The sequence below is a fragment of the Halichoeres trimaculatus genome, unplaced genomic scaffold (genome assembly GCF_033239565.1).
Source record: "Halichoeres trimaculatus isolate MK-OKI-2021-1 unplaced genomic scaffold, fHalTri1.1 fHalTri1_scaffold_11, whole genome shotgun sequence".
Classification (NCBI taxonomy): Eukaryota; Metazoa; Chordata; class Actinopteri; order Labriformes; family Labridae; genus Halichoeres; species Halichoeres trimaculatus.
Genome location: NW_027437189.1, coordinates 10,362,225 through 10,384,956, shown reverse-complemented (window position 1 = coordinate 10,384,956; position 22,732 = coordinate 10,362,225). Strand labels below are relative to the sequence as shown.

At 39.2% G+C, this 22,732-nt stretch overlaps 1 protein-coding gene across 9 annotated transcripts in view; it reads right to left on the bottom strand.

The window, feature by feature from the left end:
- The window catches only part of LOC141798866 (membrane-associated guanylate kinase, WW and PDZ domain-containing protein 1-like), a 104,989-nt gene that overhangs the window by 63,832 nt on the left and 18,425 nt on the right, over positions 1-22,732 (bottom strand). For all 9 annotated transcript variants that reach the window (XM_074680770.1, XM_074680759.1, XM_074680761.1 and 6 more), the window contains exon 2: positions 2,378-2,494. In XM_074680770.1, the coding sequence (XP_074536871.1) occupies positions 2,378-2,494 (117 nt within the window). The remainder of the gene's footprint in view (positions 1-2,377; positions 2,495-22,732) is intronic.

Here is a 22,732-nt window from a genome sequence, read left to right as displayed (position 1 = left end):
GGAAAATTACTGGAAATTTTCTCCTCCTTTTCAACCCAATTTGTGCTTGATATTTTGTTAAGAAATTCATATTTAATACTGAAGAAATATGATGCCCGTCAACAGCAATTTTGAATTTTTTTTTAGCTAAATAAGCAAATGTTAGCATGCTCCTAGCTAGACAAAGTCTGTTGGTATTTCTAAATCAAGGCAGGACTTTCACACTTGAAGTCACAGAGGTTTATTGGTGGTCAGCAGTGACAGAGGTGTAGAGAGGTGAAACAGGATCAATGTAAAATGTTTGAGCTAGGAGCTGGTCAGTGCTGTATGTGCCTGTGTATGTGTATGAAGGGATAGGTACCTTTCACATTTGAAACGATACCATACCAATGCCCAGTACCTAGCAATTGGTATTAGTACTCAAAGGTTCCAATTTTCAGCACTGTTTTTGTGGTAAAAAATATCATCTGTTTAATAATAAAATCTCAAATTTCTTCAATTTAACATATCTATTCTTCAATATATAAACTTGCAACGCTTTGTTTCTAAATTTTGAATACAGATCTGCCTGAAGACTTGTTTGGAATTCTGTCCTACTCTCCTTTGACCTGAGCTGGATTTCCACGTTTTCAGCATTACTAGCAGTGTAGTACATAACAGAGATGCCAAATCCAAAGTGATGAGTTTGCATGACATGGATAGGATGAACATGCAGCCAGCTGCTCACTGAGTCCTGGATAAAAGCAGGGTTCTGCCACCTGCATTTTACAGTGCAATGGTTTGTATTGTAGCCTACATTTCCACTTTCTTCCCTGTTGCAAAGCTGCATCGCCAGCACATGTAGTCTCTGACCCCAATGTGGCTACTAAAGCAACACATGCAGATAGACTGAGTGTGTCTGAGCATACAAATGAGAGAAAACAGTGGGGACAGCCCGTCTCAGAGATCTTATTTGAGAAACAAATCTGATTTGCCTGCAATCTGAACAAAGCCTCAGAGCATTGTCATACAGATAATGGCATTGCTGGAGACTCAGCCTTAAAACTGTGACACTGATGTCTTAAACAGCATCCCAAATGTGGGTTAAAGCCTATATGTTACTTAGTTTGCAAATGTTATAAATCTACAGCGATGGATTCACTTTATGTAACTGTTCGTGAGTACATTGTCAGGCTTTTTGAGGTAATTGTATCCTGTATTTCTGCGGGAAGAGGATTGAATTAGTGAAACATAAAAAAATGGCTGTAATCATCCAGTGAACCCTTGAACTATTGGTACAGATTTAATGTTTTTTATCGTATCTGTTATTTTAAGCAATTTTAACATCAATACATGTCCCCTGTGTGCCAAGGCCTTTCTATAGCCCTGTGTTCTCTGCGAGGGCCTGACATGTTCATCACATAATCAGGCAGGAATCTATTTTCAATATATCAGAACATCATAATCCCAGTCAGGGCACCGGGGGAGGCTCAGAGAGCCGGATTTACCGGTCACATGGCTGAGCGCAAGAGAAGGACAGAAAGCAAGAGATGCAGTGAGTGAGAAAGCAAAGGAAAAGAGAGACAGATAGTAGGGGAGTGAAAATACATTAATCTAGTCCAGAGGCTGGTGTGTATTAGGAAGCGCCACAATGCAAATGCATGCAAATAAACAAACAGTCAAATCAGAGGAAAGGGTGTTTACAGGAAATGATGATCCCCTTCTTGGTTGATTAAATCATGCTGAGGCATATGTGGGAAAATGAAATAGTCCTCACACAAACATGCATACACTTTATCTAATCACATCCACGATAGATCCAGTGTGACCATTAAGCCTCAAGCTTTCTGGTCATCACAACTCAAGCTGAATGTTTTTAAGAACCACAGCGTGACATGAGTAGTAGGAAAATAAATTGAGGAGAGCTGGACTGTGTCCCCCAATCGTACATCCAACCGTTTGTGACGTAACAGAGCCCAGCTGTGGACTCTGGCACAGTACACTGTGTTTGGCTCGAGCTGCACTTTTGTATCGTTGTCTGCAAAAATGGAGCTCTGGCTCTGTCAAAACACGCATGGCTGTAATGGATTGTAATGTGTAATGAAAACTACAGTTCAAGACTATGGGAAATGTATTCTTTCCACCAGATGAATCAGTGAGAAGCTGAGCTAAGGGTGATTTTTATGAATGATGAAAAGAAATAAAGTGTAGCAGAATAATTTATGGGTGACTGAGAGGGAAGAGTAAGATCAATGAGAGTTAAAACAAATGAGGAAGATGCCAAAAGAAAGTGGGTCATTAGGGTAAAGATGGAGTGCTGATGCTAAGGACTGGTTAATGAGACACCATTCGTTAGCCAGGTGTCCCGATTTAGGCTTTCTGCATCACATCATTATCTTCACTGACGTTCTTTACTCACAAGGCACAGCATGGCGGTACAGATTGGCTCGGATGATTTTCTGCAGCTCGTGGTCAGGGGAAGACTTCTGAAACCTCAAGCTCAGATAGAGCTTCAGGTCCTTGTTGAGCTTGTGACCTGGAAACAGAAGACACACGGAAACAGCTCAGATAAACAAAAGGGGACATCAAAAAGTCGGTTTTCTCTCTGGTGTTTACATGCTGTCATTTCACCAAAGGTAAGGTCATGAAAGGCAGTGACATTTCCCAAGTTGAGAGGCTCCTGGATACTAAAAAGGGCAGAAGACAGACCTTGTTTATCTATCTTGGACAACATTAAAGCAGAGGTCCCTCGCAAAATGAAAGTCCAAAAATATAACTTGGACAATATAAACATATATTTTGAGCATTTTTCAGGGGATTTTTATTTTGTGCTTATTGTAGCATTTTAGCTTAAGGCTTTATGTTGTTACTCTGACATCTCTGCAGTTCTTATATTTACAGCTCAAACAAACTTAATCTCAAGCTAGCATCTTTGAAAAGCCCTCATTTCAGGTTTAATCTGTATCACTTCACCACCAAGCCCCGCCTCTCCTACCAACAAGCTCTCTGGAAGCTTCCTCCACTGTTGCCTATCAACCAGTTTTTCTCTATTCAACAAATTATGAAGTTATACTCTATGTTTGTATGTTTTGAACCCTTTGTCCCAGCCAAAGTTGGTCCAAGTCTGAACCCGAGTATAGGAAGAGGACAACAACAATATCCCTATAGCGAAGAGCAGAGCAGGATGTTTCTGTTTGGTTGCTATGAGGTTTATTATGCTTGTTTCAGGAGATTCAGCAACAAGTGAATCACATAATGAGCGAATCTTGTGTCCATTTCGCATGGTTCTCATGTGACTATCTGAATAAGTTGTTCAGAGCTGCCGGCAGTCTCATGGTAATATGCCAACAGATTCACCTCACAGTTTGAAACTCAGCCCAATTTTAGTATAAACATTTTTAAAAACTTAACGTAACATATTTTTTTAATACAACACAGCCGTGGTCCAAGTTATCCTTGAAGCAAAGCGAGCCTGAATGGCTTAAAGTCAAGAACTATTTAATTCAAACACAAACCATGGGAGAAAAATCTGATAAGCGGATGAAAACTAGGAAAAAGTAAACAGCACTGTCAGTGTGAGTAGAAAGACTCACTGTATGCAGCAGAAGGATAAACGTAGAGAAAACCACAGAAATGCGGGCAGGTTTCCATAATCAATCAAAGGAGTCTCTCATTGGTTACAGTTCCCAGGCTAACTCAGCATCCATCCAATCAGAGGTGCTGATGCTGCTGGCTGTCTTTGAACAGAGCCCCAGCACTCACAATGGGGCCAGATGGTCAGAGCTCGCTCTCACACCAGGGTCTCATTTAGGAGCATTTAATGATCTCCAAATATATCATCCATGTCTGGGAGAGCTGGCAAGCAGCTCTTGGGGGAGGTGCCATGGCCTCCTGGCGGCCCCTGATGACCACAGAGGAGGAGATTCTCCTGGCTCAGTGCTCTGGGGTGGCAGGGTCAGTGTGCGAACGCTGACAGAGTTTACACTTTGGCCAAAAGGAATTTTAAAATGTGGTTAAACAGCAGTTAAGAAATTATGACTATGATTTTAGCCACATCGCATTCAAATACACATCCACTGGGACATCACACTTTGAAGAACTTATAACTAATGTAATAACTAACTAAACTCTTTAAGGTACATCTTATAGGGCTGGGATGCTATGCTATTCTCGAGATTCAATGCTTTTACAATTTTGGGGTGCGGATTTGATTTAAATTGCGATTCTTTGACATTTACAAGTTTTCAATTTTAGGTTTGCTTTTTCAACACCAGATCATGTGAAAAAGTTAAATGATGATGTCTTCAGACTATATCAGGAGCCATATTTTCCCATAAAATGCACATTACGTGAGTCAGAGAGAAATATTTCACCCCCTGCTGGAGAAAAGTGGAGACATTTTTTTTAATCCAGTTTATAAACAAAAACTGAAATGAAGAATTTGAAAAATCCATTTCATGACAAAGAATCCCGATTTTGATCTTTTAAAAAAATAATAAATAAATACTGAAACATCCATTTTTGTTTTTTCTCCCACCCTTAATATCTGATGTATGGTCAAAGTAAACATTTTGTTTCCTCAGATTTTAAAAAGTGGTATTTTACATCTTATCTTAATGGGAGTGTTTATACAAATGAAAAAAGAAAGAAAATACTAGGATCCCAGGTTGGAAGTTGCACCTTTTGCTTGCCTTGGTATCTATTGTCAAATGCTCTGCATGCTTCATGTGTCCCTTTTTTTCCCCAAAGCATTTCAAACAGTTAAAAAAAAGATCAATAGAAATTGTGTAATAGCATTAGAAGTAACTCTAAATCTGGAAATAGTACCTGGGTGATAAGTTTGTCCCTTTCACAGACTGCTGTCATAATTGTGGACAAAGTCAATATCATCAGTTCAGACGTGATATCAACAAGTGCTCAAATATTTGCATTACTTTTAAGTGAAAATGCAGTGAGCGTACAGCAAAAATGATAATGTTGAGGGTATTGCTGCGCTTATGATAGAAATGCTGAATGGAAACAGATTCTCCTGATGCAAAAACAAACCATGCTGTAGAAGAAACAAATTCCAACAACCACCGCCTTCAGGACTTATTTTAGAATACCTTGTATCTTCTTGTTTAATACTTGCTAAAATAAAAGAGAAAAACAATACTTGTGTAGAGTAAGCTAAGCTAAGCTAAGAGGTTGGTGTTTTTAGCATCATCTCTGTTAGCCATTACACCCTTTTGCAAGACAAGTCTGTTTCTCCATTTCCAACCCTTCATTCAAGATTAAAAAAAGAGCCAAGGCTGTGGTTAAGGATTTTGGAGTAAAAGTCAAACAAAAAGATATTAAGTATGAAGGAAGTGCTGATGGGAAATGCTGTTCAGACTCTCAGGGACAAGGACAGTTGTTTGGAAGCATCAGCACAAGCAGCATAGCAGCTGAGAAGGTAAAACTGATCTTAAAGCAGCAGCGTATCAGTCATCTGCCCTGAGGTGTGGCCCTGTGGTGACATCATCATCTGTCAGCCCTGGCTTCACATCCACCTCCTCCCCCCAGGGACAATACTATAAATACTGAAGCAAGTAGCGCCGATAACATGAAGCACTGAGTCTCAGGAGATACAACACGCAAGCATGTAATGCTATAGTACTGATATTGAGTAAAGAGCAATGTAGTAATGAAATTCAAAACAGTTAATCTGACACATCTGTCACACAATGATTGGGATAGTTGGGATCTTAGTAAAACAATGATATCATTCAAAGGGTTAAAGCTAAGCTAACAGTAGCACTGATTGTAGTACAGGCCATTCTCTGCACAGAATGGAGACACTGGTTTCTAGTCTTCTGTGCTGTATTTTTCCGTTCCTACACACACACACACACACACACACACACACACACACACACACACACACACACACACACAGACACACACACACACACACACACACACGCATGCATGCATGCACACAGCCCACTGTGTAATTCAGTGCAAGCAAAGCACAGTCAGGTAATTGTTACCTAGCAACCATCCAGTGCTGACGACCATCATTACGGTCCCTGCTAGGCGAGCAGCAGTCAGATTGTTAAAGAAAAAAACAGATACCACAGCACACATACACACACACACACACACACACACACACACACACACACACACACACACACACACACACACACACACACACACACACACACACACACACACACACTTGTATCATATACAAGCATTCTCAGAATTGGTGCATCCTTTGCTCAATTTGTCATTTTTATTTGATTGATTGACTCAAACAAACATCACCCTATCAAAATAAAAAAATGCTCACATACATTAATGTTTGCTTTGTGAATCATGTCAGTTTTTGCTGGCTCAGATGCTTTCACTGTGATAAGGACTGCTGTCAGGAACAACCCCCTCCCGTGGGTAGCTAGCAGAGGGCGGGCCGCCCAGGTGTCGTGCTCCATCAATGAGAGAGTCATCAAATATTCAATATTTATGAGGATTAACGCTGCGTGGATCAGAGATTACAATCACACCACTGTGGCCTCTGTTCAGTTCATACGCTGTTTACCTTCAGCCTGCATTTTTAATCACAAATGCTGTTATTCAACAAATAAGCAAACATTGTGGTGCAATGGATGAAGCACAACTTACAACTGAAACCATACTGAGATATCACTGCTTGGTGAAACCAGCCCCAGATGATCAAATTCATAGCTTTATGTGATACATTTTAGTGTTTGTCACAGTTGGATTCTTTTAACTTCAGAGAAAACAGAAACTGAGAATCTTCTTTTTGTTTTCCATTTATTGTAACGTTAAGGTTTTTAAAATAATAGTTTTGGAGATTGCTGAAATGAAACGATAGAGGTCTTTCTTTGACCTATTTAGAGTGGTTTCCCAGCAGCATGCAAGGAAAAGAAAAGAAAAAACTCAAATCCAACAAAAACAACCAGATGTGTTGAGAATATAGGAGATATCATCTCAGCTCTACAGCTACAACGCTGCACTGTTCCACAGATTTTGGACAATACACACGGAGAATTGTTCAATTCACTGTGTGTATTGAATGGAGATCCTTGTATTATACACAATAAGACATGGCATATTGTTACTGAGAGTGTGCTGGCATTCTTACACATTGTGCAGCTGCCTCTTTCTCATGCTTATAGCCTTTTCTGCGCTATTATCTAACTAAAAAGGCTTAAATTAATGCATCACTGTTAGTGGAGAGAGTTGCAAACGTTTGAGATGGACTGAATCAGAATCTGTGTCTGTTTAGCAATACACAAAGTGAAAATAAAAACGGAGTCCTTATTTAACGTTGCAGTGACAACCATGTGTAGATGCATGACTGCAAGAATAACTATGTTATTTTGATTGAAAGAAATGGAGTACTTTCAGATAGAAGCAAATGCCAGTAAACATTCATAATCACAGTGAAAATACTAACATTCAAGGCTGATAGCAGGCTAAGTTTAATAATGTTCATTTAATAAAACTTATTGTTCTAGCTAGTGTTCACCAGAGTTATAAATCTGCTACTGAATTATTGATATTAATGTGTTTGAAAACCCCAAATCACTGTCATGTGCTTAGTCTTAGTTGTAGCACAGCCACTTCCTGGCTGTAAACAAGCACAAATAACAGCATTTCATAATGCAGCTTGTCTGTATTCAGTCTCTAAAATGCAGATAAAGTTGTATGTTGACTGTCTGGTTAAATGTAACATATCACCAGTTTAATAAAAACAAGCCAAATAATATTTTCAAACCATCAAAACAATTGAATATAAGAAACATTTCTCCAAGGTGTATTACTTTTTCAAAGTTTGACCACAGCCCATCTGGAATGGCTGGGGAGATGGATTATTTGACCTATACTGCAGCCAGCCACCAGGGGGAGCAGTTTTTGTGGCGACCTCATTTCACCACCCTGCAAGATGACGTCCATTTTTTTACAGTCTACGTTTATAACCAGCACAGGCATGTAGATGCTAGCTCTGACAACTTTAGCCACACTTAGCAATAGGGATGGGTACCTTTTACATTTGAAACAATATGGTACCGATGCCCGGTACCTGGCAATAGGTACCGGTACTCAACGGTACCAATTTCCTGTATTTTTTGTGTTTATGTGGTAAAAAAATATTAATTTGTTTTCTAATAAAACATAAAAAGTTTTCAATTTAACAACTCCTTTACAGTCACAAGGATGCATTTAGGTACCTAAACATGGTAGCTTTTAGTTTTATGTGAATCGGTACCAGGTACTTTTGACAGAATTCAGTCGGTACCTATAAAAGTTCCTAATTCGGTACCCATCCCAACTTAGCAAACCAGTTTGATGTCTCTTACCTGAAAACCCAGTGAAACTGTCATAAGCTGTTCTCATTTTTATATTTGATGTGTGTAAACTAGTCTAATCCATTAAAAGGAGTGAAAAAGCACAATGTTTACAATCTCTGCCTAAGTGTGTCTGCACATTAACTTAATATAAGTAGTGAGACAAAAAGCAAGGGTTAGCATCACAACACATGAAGAAGATCTGTGTTAACTGGTGTTCAGTGTCACACAAATCAACAGTGTTGGGAATAATGTTAAAAATAACAGTGTTATTAACGCCATTATTGTTTTCTAGTAACAGGTAATCTAATTCACTACTATTTCAAACATGACAATATCATTGCAGACAGTGAAATGTGGTGTGTTATAATGCACTGATATCTAATAGCTATCATCTGACCTGGTTCGCTCAGCCAGACCCATATCAGGTGCTGCAAACAAAATGTGTTTTGTTAATCACATTTAAGAAGAAATGAGTCAGTTACTGATTTAATTACTTTTGTCGAATATGATAACTTTTTTAAAGTTATTAACCCAACACTGTAAATCAAAGATACTGATTTAGTTGGATTAAAAGAATAAAATTGTGAGTGCAGGAGTCAAAGGCAATTTTAATGGTTTTCATTTAAGATCATTTTAATATCTAAGTGGACTGACCAACAGCACTCTAATTCACAGAGCCAACATAGAATTGGATGGCCATATGATTCCTTAGCCAGTCAATTTACAGGAAATGTGTCCTTAAAATTCTCCAAGCATATCAAAAGAAATGTTTTTCTGGTTATCTTTTCATTTCCAGAGTAGTGAACTGTGAGACAAATTGAACAGCATAAATAATTTATCTTGGGCCATAGAAAATTGAAACCAACATATTTTTCACTGTTTTCTAAAATTTTGCAGACCAAGAGATGAATAAATCAAAGACAGACATTAACTGCAGCCCTAAAAACTGCTCTGTTACACTATCTGTCTGAGAAAATAACTAACAATGAGTCTGTTTTTCTGTGATAAGAAGGATCATTTGCTTGCAGCTTGAAGAGGATATTCTTCATTCTCATAACAATGAAATCATCCCATCAGGGGAGAATCTGAGACACTAGAGACGTGAGCGTGCTGAGAGATGTTTCCTGGGAGAGGAGATGTTTGTGGAGCCGGGTGGTAAAAAGACTGTGTGTGACGGAGATCAGTGCTATGCTATCCAACCCTGGATGAGGCTGAGGAGAGATGTGTGAGGATGTGTGAGGATGTGAGGCTCCTGTCCTCTTACAGATAGACATGGAGTGAAAGAGTGAGACAGAGAGACGGGTTTAACCCAAATAAGAGTGGATTATACACATCCTCCATGCCTCCAGTCAGCATTACATAACCTTAAATCTAGTTATGCATCCCTGTCTCATTTTGGGGATTGGGGGAGGGGTGGGTGTGTGTGTTGATGAAAATTTGAGGAGAGAGTGATTAAAGCATTTTCTCATGTATATTTCTGTGAACAAGGAAGCACAGATTTACACATGCAAATCTCTTAAATTTAACTGAGTAGGTAGTCTTAAAACTGTCATCTCGATGTAGATTTCTGTGGATGCATGATGTAAGTTCAGTATGGTGATTACAATCCAAGAAAATGCATGCTTAAACACATTCAGGCCAGGTAGCAAAGGGTGTAGGACATATGGCAGTGGCTGCTTTAAACATCAGCAGAAGACTACCAAGCAGCTGCAGCCTATAGTGGCCCATAACAGCTGTCATCACATTGAGCCATTGTAGCTACCTGTCAGTCAGGCCAGGTGGTTTCAAAGCAGAGCATCAGACTCTCAAACAGGATTAGTGCTTTGCATGTATTTGATTATGAATGTACATTAATTTGAGCTAACGTCTCCATGTGAGTGTGTTCGTTGAAGCTCTGCTCAGCTGCTGATTGAGATTCATGTCCTGTCTTCTAGCTCAACACTGCCCTCTGTGTCTCTGAGCTCCAACACTGACAGTCTGCTTCACACAGAGCCCGTTACCACAGCAACCAGGAGAAGGCCACTGAATGAGAGGAGCCATGTGTGGTCATTATGGGCTGCTGCCCCCTAGTGGTGGATCATAATCCTGTGCGCCTGAAGTAAAAAGAGTCTCTCATGTGACTTCAAAGATGTGAGTCTTGAACTCTACAGCTTCTGTTTAAACTGATTTAGGGATTTGGAGAAAAAAAAATATTGAACTACCAGCTCCTGAATGGAAAATTGCATTACTCACAAACAGTGTCAGATAAGACTGAGTAATTAACCCCAATGCAGCTCCATAAATCTTTTTTTTTTGTTTCATTTTGAAACAGTTTAAAATGATATATATAAACCTCTCTTCAACATAACACTTTTCAGCTGTTCAGAGGTTTTTTCTCTTAATTTGAATTGGAAAAAAAACTGCATATTGTGCAAATTCCATCTGATCATTATACATTCAGTCATCAACAGTCTATCAAATCAATAAAGTTTGCCTGCTTTAACACTTCAATGACTCTTCAAGGTCAGTGCATTGCTTATGAAACTTTAACAATAAGGCTGAAATGTGCTTTTATATTTTTAGTTCAATGATATATTTGATAGAGAACTAGACTTTTAGAAATTACAAAATACACATGCACAGCAGCAGGAACAGCAGCAGTAGACTAAGCTGTTACAAACCAGAGACAAGTGTCAGCAGCTTATTCAGGGATGCTTTCTTTCATCTTTTTCACCACACAGGCTGTGGATTTATTTACACAACATAACAAAATCTCTAAATTATGGCTTCTTCCTGAGAAAATAGTTGGTTTGTAATCAATTACCGCCAGTGAAATACAAATGTAGCATCACAACGGTGAAATGGTAACTTCCCGAAAGTAAGTGTTAGTTTACATCTCTGGTTGAAGATAACAGATAACACCAAAGTTCACACACAAACAATGGTCCACCTTTTTAAAAAACTGCCCACAGTGATAACAGTGAAGCCCTCTAAAATCTGATTCCCAGTGGAGATAACTATGATGAGCTGATTCTGACCAGGTGCTGGGCATGGTTTAATGACCACTGAGCCTCAAAACCATGAATAAAGCAAATTCTTAAAATAAATACTTTGACATTTTGGGAATTTCTTGGACAGGAAGACTGATATCACTATTGTTGTCCAGCACAAAGGCAGGAAACTGGATGAGTAGCTAGACTGGCCCTGGTCCAATTTTTTTAGGTTGAGAAGTGCTTAAAGCAGATGTTTGAATGCTGGCTGAGGCTAGCTAACATGACCTCAGAATTTGCGCAATCCAAACTTCATGATTGGTTTTCCCTCATACTGAACCAAGCTAATATGCTGTTAACTCTAGCTACAAATCAGAAACAGTACAAAGTATTACATTTTTCCACTTGTCTTTAAAATAAAATAAGCTTATGTACTGTGTTGTACTGGAATCTATCTAAAGTTATGTTTTAGATTGTAATACTTGAGTTTAATGTAGATTAAGGGAATAAGCCAAACTAGCTTTTAGCCTGTTTCCACTTATTTAAGCTCAGCTAAATAGCCACAGGCTCAAGCTTTATTTACAGCACACTGTCAAGGGGCTGTTATCAATCTTCCTTTAAGGAAACTAGCAAACATTTTTCAAAATGTTAAACTCTTTCACAACACTGTAATTTATGTTGGCAAACCATGCATCAGCACATGCATTGTGATTTTAAAAGAAAAAAAAACACTGCTGTACAGAACTTAAGGAATGTAGGACGCACTAGTCAGTTACTCAGTTGTGGATTTCTCATTCCTGTCTGTTATCACATTTTGATGAAAGCGGCTCCACTCTGTCTACAACCTACTATTTAGTCACTGAAAAAAAGAGCAACACACTGAGAAAAATACACGCAAAACCACACACTGATTCTTCATTATAGTTTCATCTCCAATAATACACAACCACAGTCTCATCCTTTCATTCAGCACTGGAGCCATCTCAGGCCTTGACCTCCAAACTCACACTGTGCACAAAGAGCTGGCATTTCCTCCAAAGGACAAATAATATTGTATTTCCTCAGTCTGATTTCAAATAATGGCCACAGAGAAGGAACTGGAAATGCTGGTTCTCCAACAGTAAATTCCATTGTTTCAGCAACTTCCTGTGGGTCTCAGGACATCCCGTCAGTCAACACAGGACTCTCCAGTTACAGATGAGAGCATTTAACTCTGCATCACCCACTGATACATAGGGAGGGGCTACCAGAGAAGTGAGCACTGGTCCAATCCCTGGCTTTTGGTCTGATGAAGTAGCTGAAATCTCCAGTTCTTATGCAGACATTTTCCTGTCTAAGGGGTCGTGACAGCTGACGCAGAATACAGGACACACTTGTGTTGTTCAAATGTCAATTAGATGCGTTCTCCTCCTCTTCTTACATGAACTCACGCACCAAAATAGAAGCTGTGTTTTTAGCTTCTTTTCACTCCACCATATTATTCCTTATATGTGCCCTGCAATCAGTGCAGCAGAGCTGGAGAGGGAAAAACAACAGTCATACAGGGTCCGTCGTAAAGCTCATGACCAGTCATCTGCCTCCTACTTCTATAATTACTTCAATAACCAACTCCACCCTGAGCTGCTTTCATGTTATTCCTGGGCTGAAGCCATGCTCAGTGGGTCTCAGTAGTGAAAAACGAGAAATGACACAGGAGCCATGAGGTGCACCGCATTATCGCCAAAAGTGTTTTTTCTATAAAGGCAGATAGGTTTTAAAACATTTTATTAGGTTGTTTCATTTCACTCTGCTCCCCTTATTTTTCAGACTGTTGCTAACACTGGTCAGGAAATTCAATGTCTTCTGTCTAAAAAGAGGTTAAAGTGCTGTTCAGACATTTTAGAAATACCCAAAACAGTTGCTGCGACGATTTGAATCTGCCATACTAATAGAGTTTGCTAAACAGGGGACTCTTGTTTATGTAATGTTTAAATGATAAGTGTTGTATGTTGAGAATTGTTGACTATTTTTTTCTCAGGAAGGTCAGTCAGTCTCTACCGGGTGATTCCACTGATGAGTGAATCGAGCAGCACAAAAGCTAACGTTTTACAGTTATTATTAGTGAACGTTTTTGTCAAGGATGGCGGATGTGTACGTGCTTTTTAAAGAGGGGAAGCGTGTCACACTTAGGAGGCATCAGTAACATGACGTTTCTGCCTGAGGTTGTGTTTGATGCAGAAACGTCTGACACTCATTGCAGAGCATCTCCAGACACCCATGTCCTGCGACGTCTCTGAAATGTCAGTGTGGGTCTTACCAGCTTCGAACCACTGCTTAATAACATGTTCTAGTGCGGCCATAGTGGTCTATTTATATGTCTCTCACTGTATATCGCCTTCTCTATCTCTGTCAACAGGTTTCAAGATCCGCGCGGTTAAAGACTGGCCTCCCTGAGAAAAAAGTCAACAACTTATGGGTCACAACACATCAAAAATGATACAAATCAAAAATGAATAGAACAAAAATCCCATGATAATTCCATTCTCTCATGTTTTATTTTTAATTTCAAAACAAAATCAAAACAGTGAAAAATAGGCCGTTACTGGTTTTCCAATTTGGGATTCTAAAACAGATATGGAATGAATGAATGATACACTGATAGTGTTGGCTTCTGGCTTGAACCAGCTACCTGGTTCTTCAGCAATTCATTAATTGCAACCGTCATCCATTGTTAAAGCTGTTTCCGCCCCTTCTGCTACTGTTTTAATAGTGCAGAGAAATCAAAGTGCACTATGTTCTTCCACACTGTCAGTGTGAACAAACTTATGCACTCAAAACAGTGAGTGTAAGTGCAGAAGTACACAATTTGAGGAACAGCCTCAATCAGTCTTTTTTTTTGTTTTATTTTGATTGGTCGAAGGTTTAACAAATGCACCTGTTGATAATGTCCACTGGACAAAAAAAAAATGAATCAAGGTGTACAGGACAGAGTCACATTTTTAAACTGCCTCAGCCAGGAGACTCACTCGTGACATTCTTAATCTATACTGTGTAAGGCTATTAAATCAGTACTCAGAAATATCAGTGTCACAGTATCACTGTTATTAATTGCTCTGTTAATCTTCTGTGCATTTCCACAGAGAAACATCTCAGAGTATGCAAAAGCTTTGTAGACTAAATGGTTTGGTGGGAAGGTTTTCAAACATAGATTCGCAGCCGTTGCCTGCTCAACTCCTAGACTAGCCTCAACCTTTGCTGTGTATAATCCCCCACTATCTACTCAGGGTGTAAGTGTTCAGTCAACGTATTATTTACTCGCTGTAACCCTGTGATAGATATTACAGAGATGATGCTATAATGCTCTACTACTTGGATGTAAAAAAGCACAGATAGCCTATTGCAACATAGTGTGGTTTGAAGGTATGATGGTCTAGTTGACTTGTTAAACTGGTGTATTAACCAAGGGTGAAACATCCGGTTAGTAATAGTGAAGCCTATGTGGAAGTGCTAAATGTTGCTTTTCGTTGAGAATCTAGTTGAGGCTGGCTGCAGAAAGACCAGAAGTCACATACACACCCAGCCATAAAAACAGGGTTTTACGGCATTAAAAAGCATATTTACAGACTGGTTCAAAAAAAGGCTTGGGTCTAAAACGCTGATTTCACTATTGGCACACATTGTACAGTAAGTGAATATTTTGCAGTTTAAAGTTATTACTATCGTTTGATCGTCCAATCAGAGATTCAGCTCAGGTCACATGACTGGTGGGCACCCTGTAGCTGTTGGAAAGGAAACTCACAGCCGGCGTCATATCAAATGTGGCTGCATCCGCGGATTGGCTTCATTTCAAGTCTCAAGAACAGACGGGTGACGTTGCAGATACTACATATTTTATTCTCCATATTTTAGAGGGCTGGCTCAGGAAGTTCCAAAAACCACTTACATACTGAGACAAAAAAGGGAGTTTTCACAGCAGAAATAGACATGTCAACAAAAATGTCTCCAATCTGATTAGCTGATTTCTCTAACAAATCACACTGTACGTAGAGTGAGTGTTTTTCTCACTTGGCAGTGTAGAATATATTAAGAATGTAAGTTCACCTAATTAGAGGCACACATTATAGCTGTTAGTGTGGAGGCTCAAAGCCTGCCCCATCTCCAATATGGCTGTCCATGATTTGCTTCGAAACTCTGTTTCAGAAACAGACAGGTAACGTCAGAGACAACATCCATCATATATACATTCTTTGTGTGTAACCGGCACAAGCACATGGCTTTTGCCCTGTGAGGAGACAGATGTGCCATTGTTAACCCAGTGACTCTATGATCCTGTGTTTAGCAGGGTTAGACAAAATGTGCTCAGTTTTTTTTAATGTTTCATGAGTGTTTTCCCAACTTTAGACGTGTCAATCAGAATAAGTTTTAAATTTCTGTGCAAAAAATAAAAATAAAAATAGGAAATAAGTCAACAGACCATCCTTTTTCCCTCCAAGATTTCTTCTTCAACTGTCCCATCAAACCAAGCCAGTGACTCAAGCCAGTGACCCACAAGCGACAGGGAAAAAAAACACCATTTGCTTCACATCTGAACTTATTGCAGTAAAGTTGGTGCACAGTGACATCACAGGCATAATTTGGATTTTAGTCTCGGTTAGGTTAGTCATCTAATTTCATGATTCATTTTCAAACAGGCTGCTCTGGAAAGGTCATCTTTTTTCGGCTGGTGCATTCAAATGCATCTCGAAAGCTTCAATATTTAAATCTCCTTGTTTTTTATCTCCATGAATTCAGTTTGTCTCTGTTTGTGTTATAATGGGAGCAAGGGACAATTTTCTTTGCATTGGAGAAAATAACCTTTATTTGTTGCCCTTTACATGATTGTCCCAATTCATTCAAATCCATTCATATCAAGAGAGAAGAAAGTACAGAGATTTATACGAATTATTCTCAAGTTTAGACTCAATATGCAGAGATGTATGGACAATTTATGTCGACAGGCAGGCGGGCCAGTTCTGACCCAGTTCTTGAGTGCTATGCTGCTGAGTCAGAGGCAGTGCATGATGGGAAAAGTGATATGAAGAAAGAGTCACAGATAAAGACACTCACATAAACGCACACACTAAGGCGAGCAGAGGCGGTGTGTTCTGCTCCAGTGCGCTGCATCTGTTCACTGCTAAATATAACCAGAGGAACCCGGGCCTACCGCTCCCTCTGCTCTGTGCTAACAGCTGAGTGGGACGAAGGATGGAGGGAGAAAAAAGAAGGTAGGGAGGAGAAAGAAAGGTTGATTATACAAGCTAAAGGAAGGAGTGAAAGCCTAAGGGAGAGGTATCGACCGATATGGGCATCATCCCAAAAAGGCAGACACTCTTTATAAATTCTGCCAAACAATATTTGAAACCAGACTAAACATACGCGGCTATTCCTGTCAAATACTGGAACACCAAACTCAACATGCTCCAGATGGCAGGATCTCTATTCTTATCCCCTGGGTTCATTTATAAAGAGAAGGAAAAACAACTTGTGAGTGCCATGTTTCTAAAAAAGATACACACACAAAGCAGCTATTTCAATATGTCCATTGTATCTGTTTTCCCCCCATGGGTGACATGTGTAAAAACACTGAAGCTCAGTACAGCCCGAATCCTCCTCGCATCCAGCTCCAGTCAGTACGTGAGCACGCCATCAGTTCTAACTGGCTGCTTCTGTTAAATGTCATTGCCTGCCTGGCCGTCACACACAAAGGGCCCCGCTGTGATTAAAGCTCCTGCTTTCACAGGAGCCGATGACCACAGGCAATGAGACAGAGATGAGATACATGTCCCCATCCTGCCTCCTGTGTTACTTACGTCCCTCGGCTGCTGCAGCAGACCAGGATGCATCAAACCACAGAGAATAGTGTGTCATCACCAGCTGGCTGACGTGATGAAACTCACAGTAAAACACAAGACGAGAAGCCACCACATTAGGCTTGAGTTATGTGTGTTTGGATGAAGGAGTGGGGAAGGAGAAGTCTTTCCAGCGGGTGTAATAACCACTAATTTGTACCTTGAAGGTTGTAATTGAAGGGGTTGATCTGGCACACAGAGACCAAGAGGTGGGACATCCACTGACTTTCACGACTTCTCGTCTGTTTTTAACTTATATTAATTAACATAAATGTAGCGCCCACTTCTGCAAAAAATAGCAGCTCCTGCCGAGAAGCTATCCATTAGATATATAGAGCTGTGTGGGAAGATGGCTGTCAGACAAGAGCCTCCACAGGGACCTTCATTAAATTAATCTGTCATGTGAATTTCCTCAGTTAGTTACCCAATGGATGCAGAATTTTTGTGCTGAGAGGAAGCACTTTTTCAGAAAAGCAAGCTGGGCATGTTTGTCAGAGGATTTAGCTAATATTCTAGAAAAATGTTCCCGACTTCAAGATGAAGCAACGCTGCTAAGAGTTACTGTGTTCAAAAGAAAGTGGAGTCTCACACAGACATGAAATGAGTCACTTAAAGCAGGGCTTACGTCTCTTGCTTTATCAAAAAGTGTCTGAGAGCTGAGATAACGCACAGCAGAGTAACGGCTGGAGCTCAACAGCTGAGATAAGATTAAAGACAGGCCTTGGATTTTGTTGTAGGGATGCAGCAAACCTTCAGAGGTGCACACCAGTCCTGGCTTTTCAAAAACCTCGCCATCTTCTGCAACACTTGAATGCACATCACACATATGAGACCCATTTAAAATAAACAGAGCAAGGGGATGAGATGGAGACATGAAAGAGGAGTCGTCGTTGTCACTGAGTGGTTATAAATTCATAGTAGAAAACTTGCTCAAACAATGAATCAAACACTGGATCTTACAGCATGTGAATTCTTTTTTCTGAGACACTAAACTGTGATTGTCATTCTCTGGTCCTGGCTTTGGCTGACGCTGAAACATCGATTCAGTGGGAAAATCCACCAAATATCCCCATGGGTGAAAGCAAAACAGATGGTCTACGGAAGAGATGAGTTTGTGCCTTTTTGTGAGCACTCTGTTTGAACAAAAACATGCAAAAATGGACAGACTTCAAAACTAATGAAAGATAACACAGAATCTGCAGCCAACCAGGGGAACAATGAACCAGATAATATTCAATTATGTTGCCATATTTCCTCTAGTGTCTTTAAGAAGATGTTTCAGGAGGTACCAGGGGTCCACAAAGTTATGAAAGGAGAAACTAGAAAATGTTGGAGTCAAAGGGGGTCAGAGCTGCAGTTGGGTGGCTCATTCAGGTGTAGAGGCTTGAAAGTGGAGACGTGAAGAAGTGATTCTACAATTAAAAAGAAGTTTTTCCTTCAGTGTCGCTGCATAAGCGGCTTATTTAGAGCTGATAGTCTAACAGACATTTCTGTAAAACCTTAAAAGGTCATTTTTGTATCTCTTTCTTCACAAACTTGTTTTTCTTAAAATGGCTTATTGTCTGATTTTTTTTTTCTTGCTTGTGTAAAAGTATAAATTTGAGCCTGACTATTTGTCACCTGATGTGATTTATTCTATTTAGCGCCAAATGACAAGACATGACATGACTTTGATTTAATTGGCCAATAGATGACCCACACGTCAACTGCTAACCCCATAAAGCTACATAACACCAGAAAAGTTATGTTTTTAACGTGTTTGTATGTTCTGGATATAAAATATTTATGGAGTCAAAGTGGGAGCATGTTAGGTTTTTGACTGAAAATCTACCTGTAACCCAATATCTTAATTAAGAGATGTTGTATTGTGCTTTTTTAAGCTGTATACTATTGTTTTCATTTGTCTAAATTAGAGGGCAAACAAATAAAAAGAAAACACCGGCTTTATAAGCAGAGATGAGTAGGGATGGGTACCTTTCACATTTGAAATGATACGGTACCGATGCCACAGTACCTTGAAATCAGTATCTGTACTCAACGGAACCAATTTCCTATACTTTTACTTGTATTTGTATTTTAATTTGTTTAACAATAAAATCTCAAAGTTTTTAAATTTAACATATTTATTCCTCATTGTATAAACTCACAATGTTGTGTTCATGTCTGACATGGAAAATCTCCTACTCTTCTACACCTTCACTGTCTCAACTCATGGTACTGTGTGATTTTACATGAATCATTGCTTGCTACAACAAACGGGATTCGGTCATAACCTATAAAAGTTTCCTAATTCAGTACCCATCCCTAGTGAAAAGTAAGACACTAGGGATGATAAAGACACTAGAGATGATAAAAATGTTGAAGCAAGTGAAAACTATATGACACAGTACATACTCAGTATCTGCTACTGGTACATATTGACAAACAGCTCTCTATTGGACTCAAAAAACTTTTAATTGAGTAGCCTAAACTTTTTTCTGAGTCATCAGAACAATAACTCTGCCCCCTGCAGTTTTGAACAAGGTCAGTTCTCAGAAACTTTCTTTAAAAGTGGAAAAAGGTTTTTGGACTGGAGGAGACCGAACCTCTGACATTAAATATTTGAGAATTTTCTGCCAAGAAGCATCACCACCATGAGGTACGGCATCACCTATCAAACGCAAACTGTTACCAAACAGTTTCCTTGAAACTACTGATATGAAAGGGTTTTCTTATCAGTCTCTGGCTTCTACTCATACACCAGAGAGTGCTGAAGACTTCAGAAGGAGAGGATGGAATATTCCATACATAAACAAGTGTGACAGCTCTGCTGGAAATCAATGTTTTCCTAAAAAGTTGGCAGAGATTTGAAGAGCTAACAGGCTAAAAAAGTACAAAATATTACAGTCATTGCCCAAACGTTTGCTCAAGGTTGCATCGGTGCTAAATGTTCTGCCGTATGCCTTCAACTAATGACTGCAGAGGTAAAGTCCTGTCCTCCAGCTAACCCTGCCTGACCTGTTCAAAAAGTTGTTCCCTCCTCAGTGCAGCGACTCCCCCAACCACGCCTCAGCCCTCAGCACAGCCAGATGCTGCCAACTTCAAACCAACAGCTGCAGCACAAGGTCACCCCCTCCCTCTGACTGTCAGAAACCTGCAAACAGTCCCCGACCATGACAGAACAAATCTGCTCAGTTTAAGTTAGAGGATGCCATGTATGTATGTGTTTTGGCCCTTTCAAAAGAGAAGCAAAAACAAGTAACAACCTTTTATTATCCTGACAAATGTGCATTGAAAAACATTTCAAGTCTCTGCTTTTTATCATAAATACAGTTGTCTAAAGACAGATTATGCTTTTTGAAGAGACAGTTTTCAGATTAAACAGCTTCAGCCATTTATAACCACTCTGAGGCTCTCTATATCAAGAACAGAGACAAGCATTTAAGGAGAGAAGAGCCTGGAGAGGATTGAGTGCATTTCAGGTCAAGTTAACAAAGGCAGCAAAACACAAGATAAAACAGAAAATCCATTACGGTGGTTAAACGTTCAAAGTGAATTTCAAACTGGATCAATCTGTTTGAGACAAATATTTTGATTGAATTATCACTTGGTTGGAAACTCAGTGACAGTTTAGGAACTCAGCCGCCGCTGGGAGAGACACAGAGAGTGACATGATAGGTGACGGCTTGTGTCAGGCTGTGGTACATTTAAACATGAAACAGGCAAAGATCTGAAGGAGAAGGTTTTTTTCAGGAGGCTCATACGTTGTTTTGACTTGCCGCTCACAATCAAAGACGAAACATGCAGCCATCAACTGAAGCTGAGAAAATAACCAAATTCTCATGGCAGGTATTTTTACCCTGATCTCATGCTTAGAGTGAGACGTCTGTATGCTGTTATAAACTTTTAAAGTTGTTTTAGGAGTTTTAAGTCCTAAAAACTCAGAGACTTCAACAAAATATCCTTTCAGGGATTCAGCCTTGAACTGCTCGCTGGCTGATATCACCTCTGGCTTGGAATGAAAGCATTCCTCGACCCCCGGACTTCAAACATGGCTCATTTCTAGCTTAAAGTAAAGTCAGATTTAAAAAAAAAAAACTTACCGTGAACATGACTTAGTGTTTACAGTTTTTCAAATATGTCGTTTTGTTTAGCTCAGTTCAAGCTAACAGCAATATTAGCTTAAAAATAACAGAATTATTCATGCTAACATCTGAAATTGAGTTTATTATTGTACATAAAGAAGGCTGCATCAAGCTAACAGTAGCATCCATACATTACCTTTTAGTTTTTCCAAATACGTTATGTCATTCAGCTCATTTTTTGCTTACAGTATTATCTCAAAACAGAGACGTAATAGTATAATTAACTCATTTAAGACCTGGCAGTTTTTTCATGTTGCATTTTGTGTCATTTTTAGCTAACAGCATTTTTCACATGATGAAAACTGCAAGATTACAGTAGCTTCTACACATTAACTTTCAGTTTTTTAAATATTTATATTTCTGCCTAGAAGTGATAGCTTAGGCTAGCTTAGGCTAGCTTAAATTTGATACCTAAATGTGTTTCAATTATGTTATTTAATTCCACTCATTTTTTTGGCTCACAGTATTTTCTTAAGATACTTAATGCTGTAGTCAACAGATATTTGACATCTTGCAGTTTTTTTATGTTCCATTTGTCTCTTTTTCTACCTAACAGCAACATTAGCTGAAGACAAAAATGAGAATTAATGCTAAAATTAGCTTATATTTGATATCAGTTTCAGGTATGTTGTTTCATTCAGCTCTGTTCTAGCTAACAGTAACATTAGCTCCAAAAATGAAACTTAATGTTAACGTTAGCTTATGCATGGAGATAGTTAGAAGCCGCTCAGACATGCTGTAACTATAACTGTTGTAAAAGGCACCTTAAGATTTTTCTCCACTTTCAGTTGATGATAAATGGGGGAGGATAAACAGTCAATTTTATTGCATTCTGTATATTTCTTAGTAACAACCTGAAAAAAATGACTACGACTAAAAAAGGCAACGGTTTTTCTTGCTTTGAGCGTTTCATCAGCGGTTAAAGGCTGTCCTGTTTATATGGTGAATTACAGTTGTTGTTTAGAGGGAACTTTGCAGACCAAAAGCAGGTGGCTTCAAAAAATTGTGTTACATAAATCATATCATTGGATTTCTAAAGCTTTCTGTTTTCAGCTCCTTACAAACAAAGTGAAAATATTATTTTTTTATTCATTTTATTTATTTTCTTTTTTTTCTTTTTTTGACAGAGCCGTTGCTTTAAAAATCTTAAGCACTGTGCACATGTGTGGTAGCTCAGTGAATAAAACCCTTCTTGGTAGGTCCACAGCTTTGTTCCAGACCGAAACATCTCAACAAGTATTAGATGGATTGCCATGAAATTCGGTCCAGACATCTGCTCGATATGACTGAGTCGAACCCCTGACCTTTCCCCTACACAACCATGAGGTTCACATTTGTGACTTAAAAGCAAAACCTCAACAGCTACTGAATGGATTACCATGAAATGTTAAATGTCATGCTTGACTTGAGGTGGAATGAGTTATAGAAAGAACTGGTACTGTCTTTATGTGCCTTTTTTTTCGCATTACGTGTCC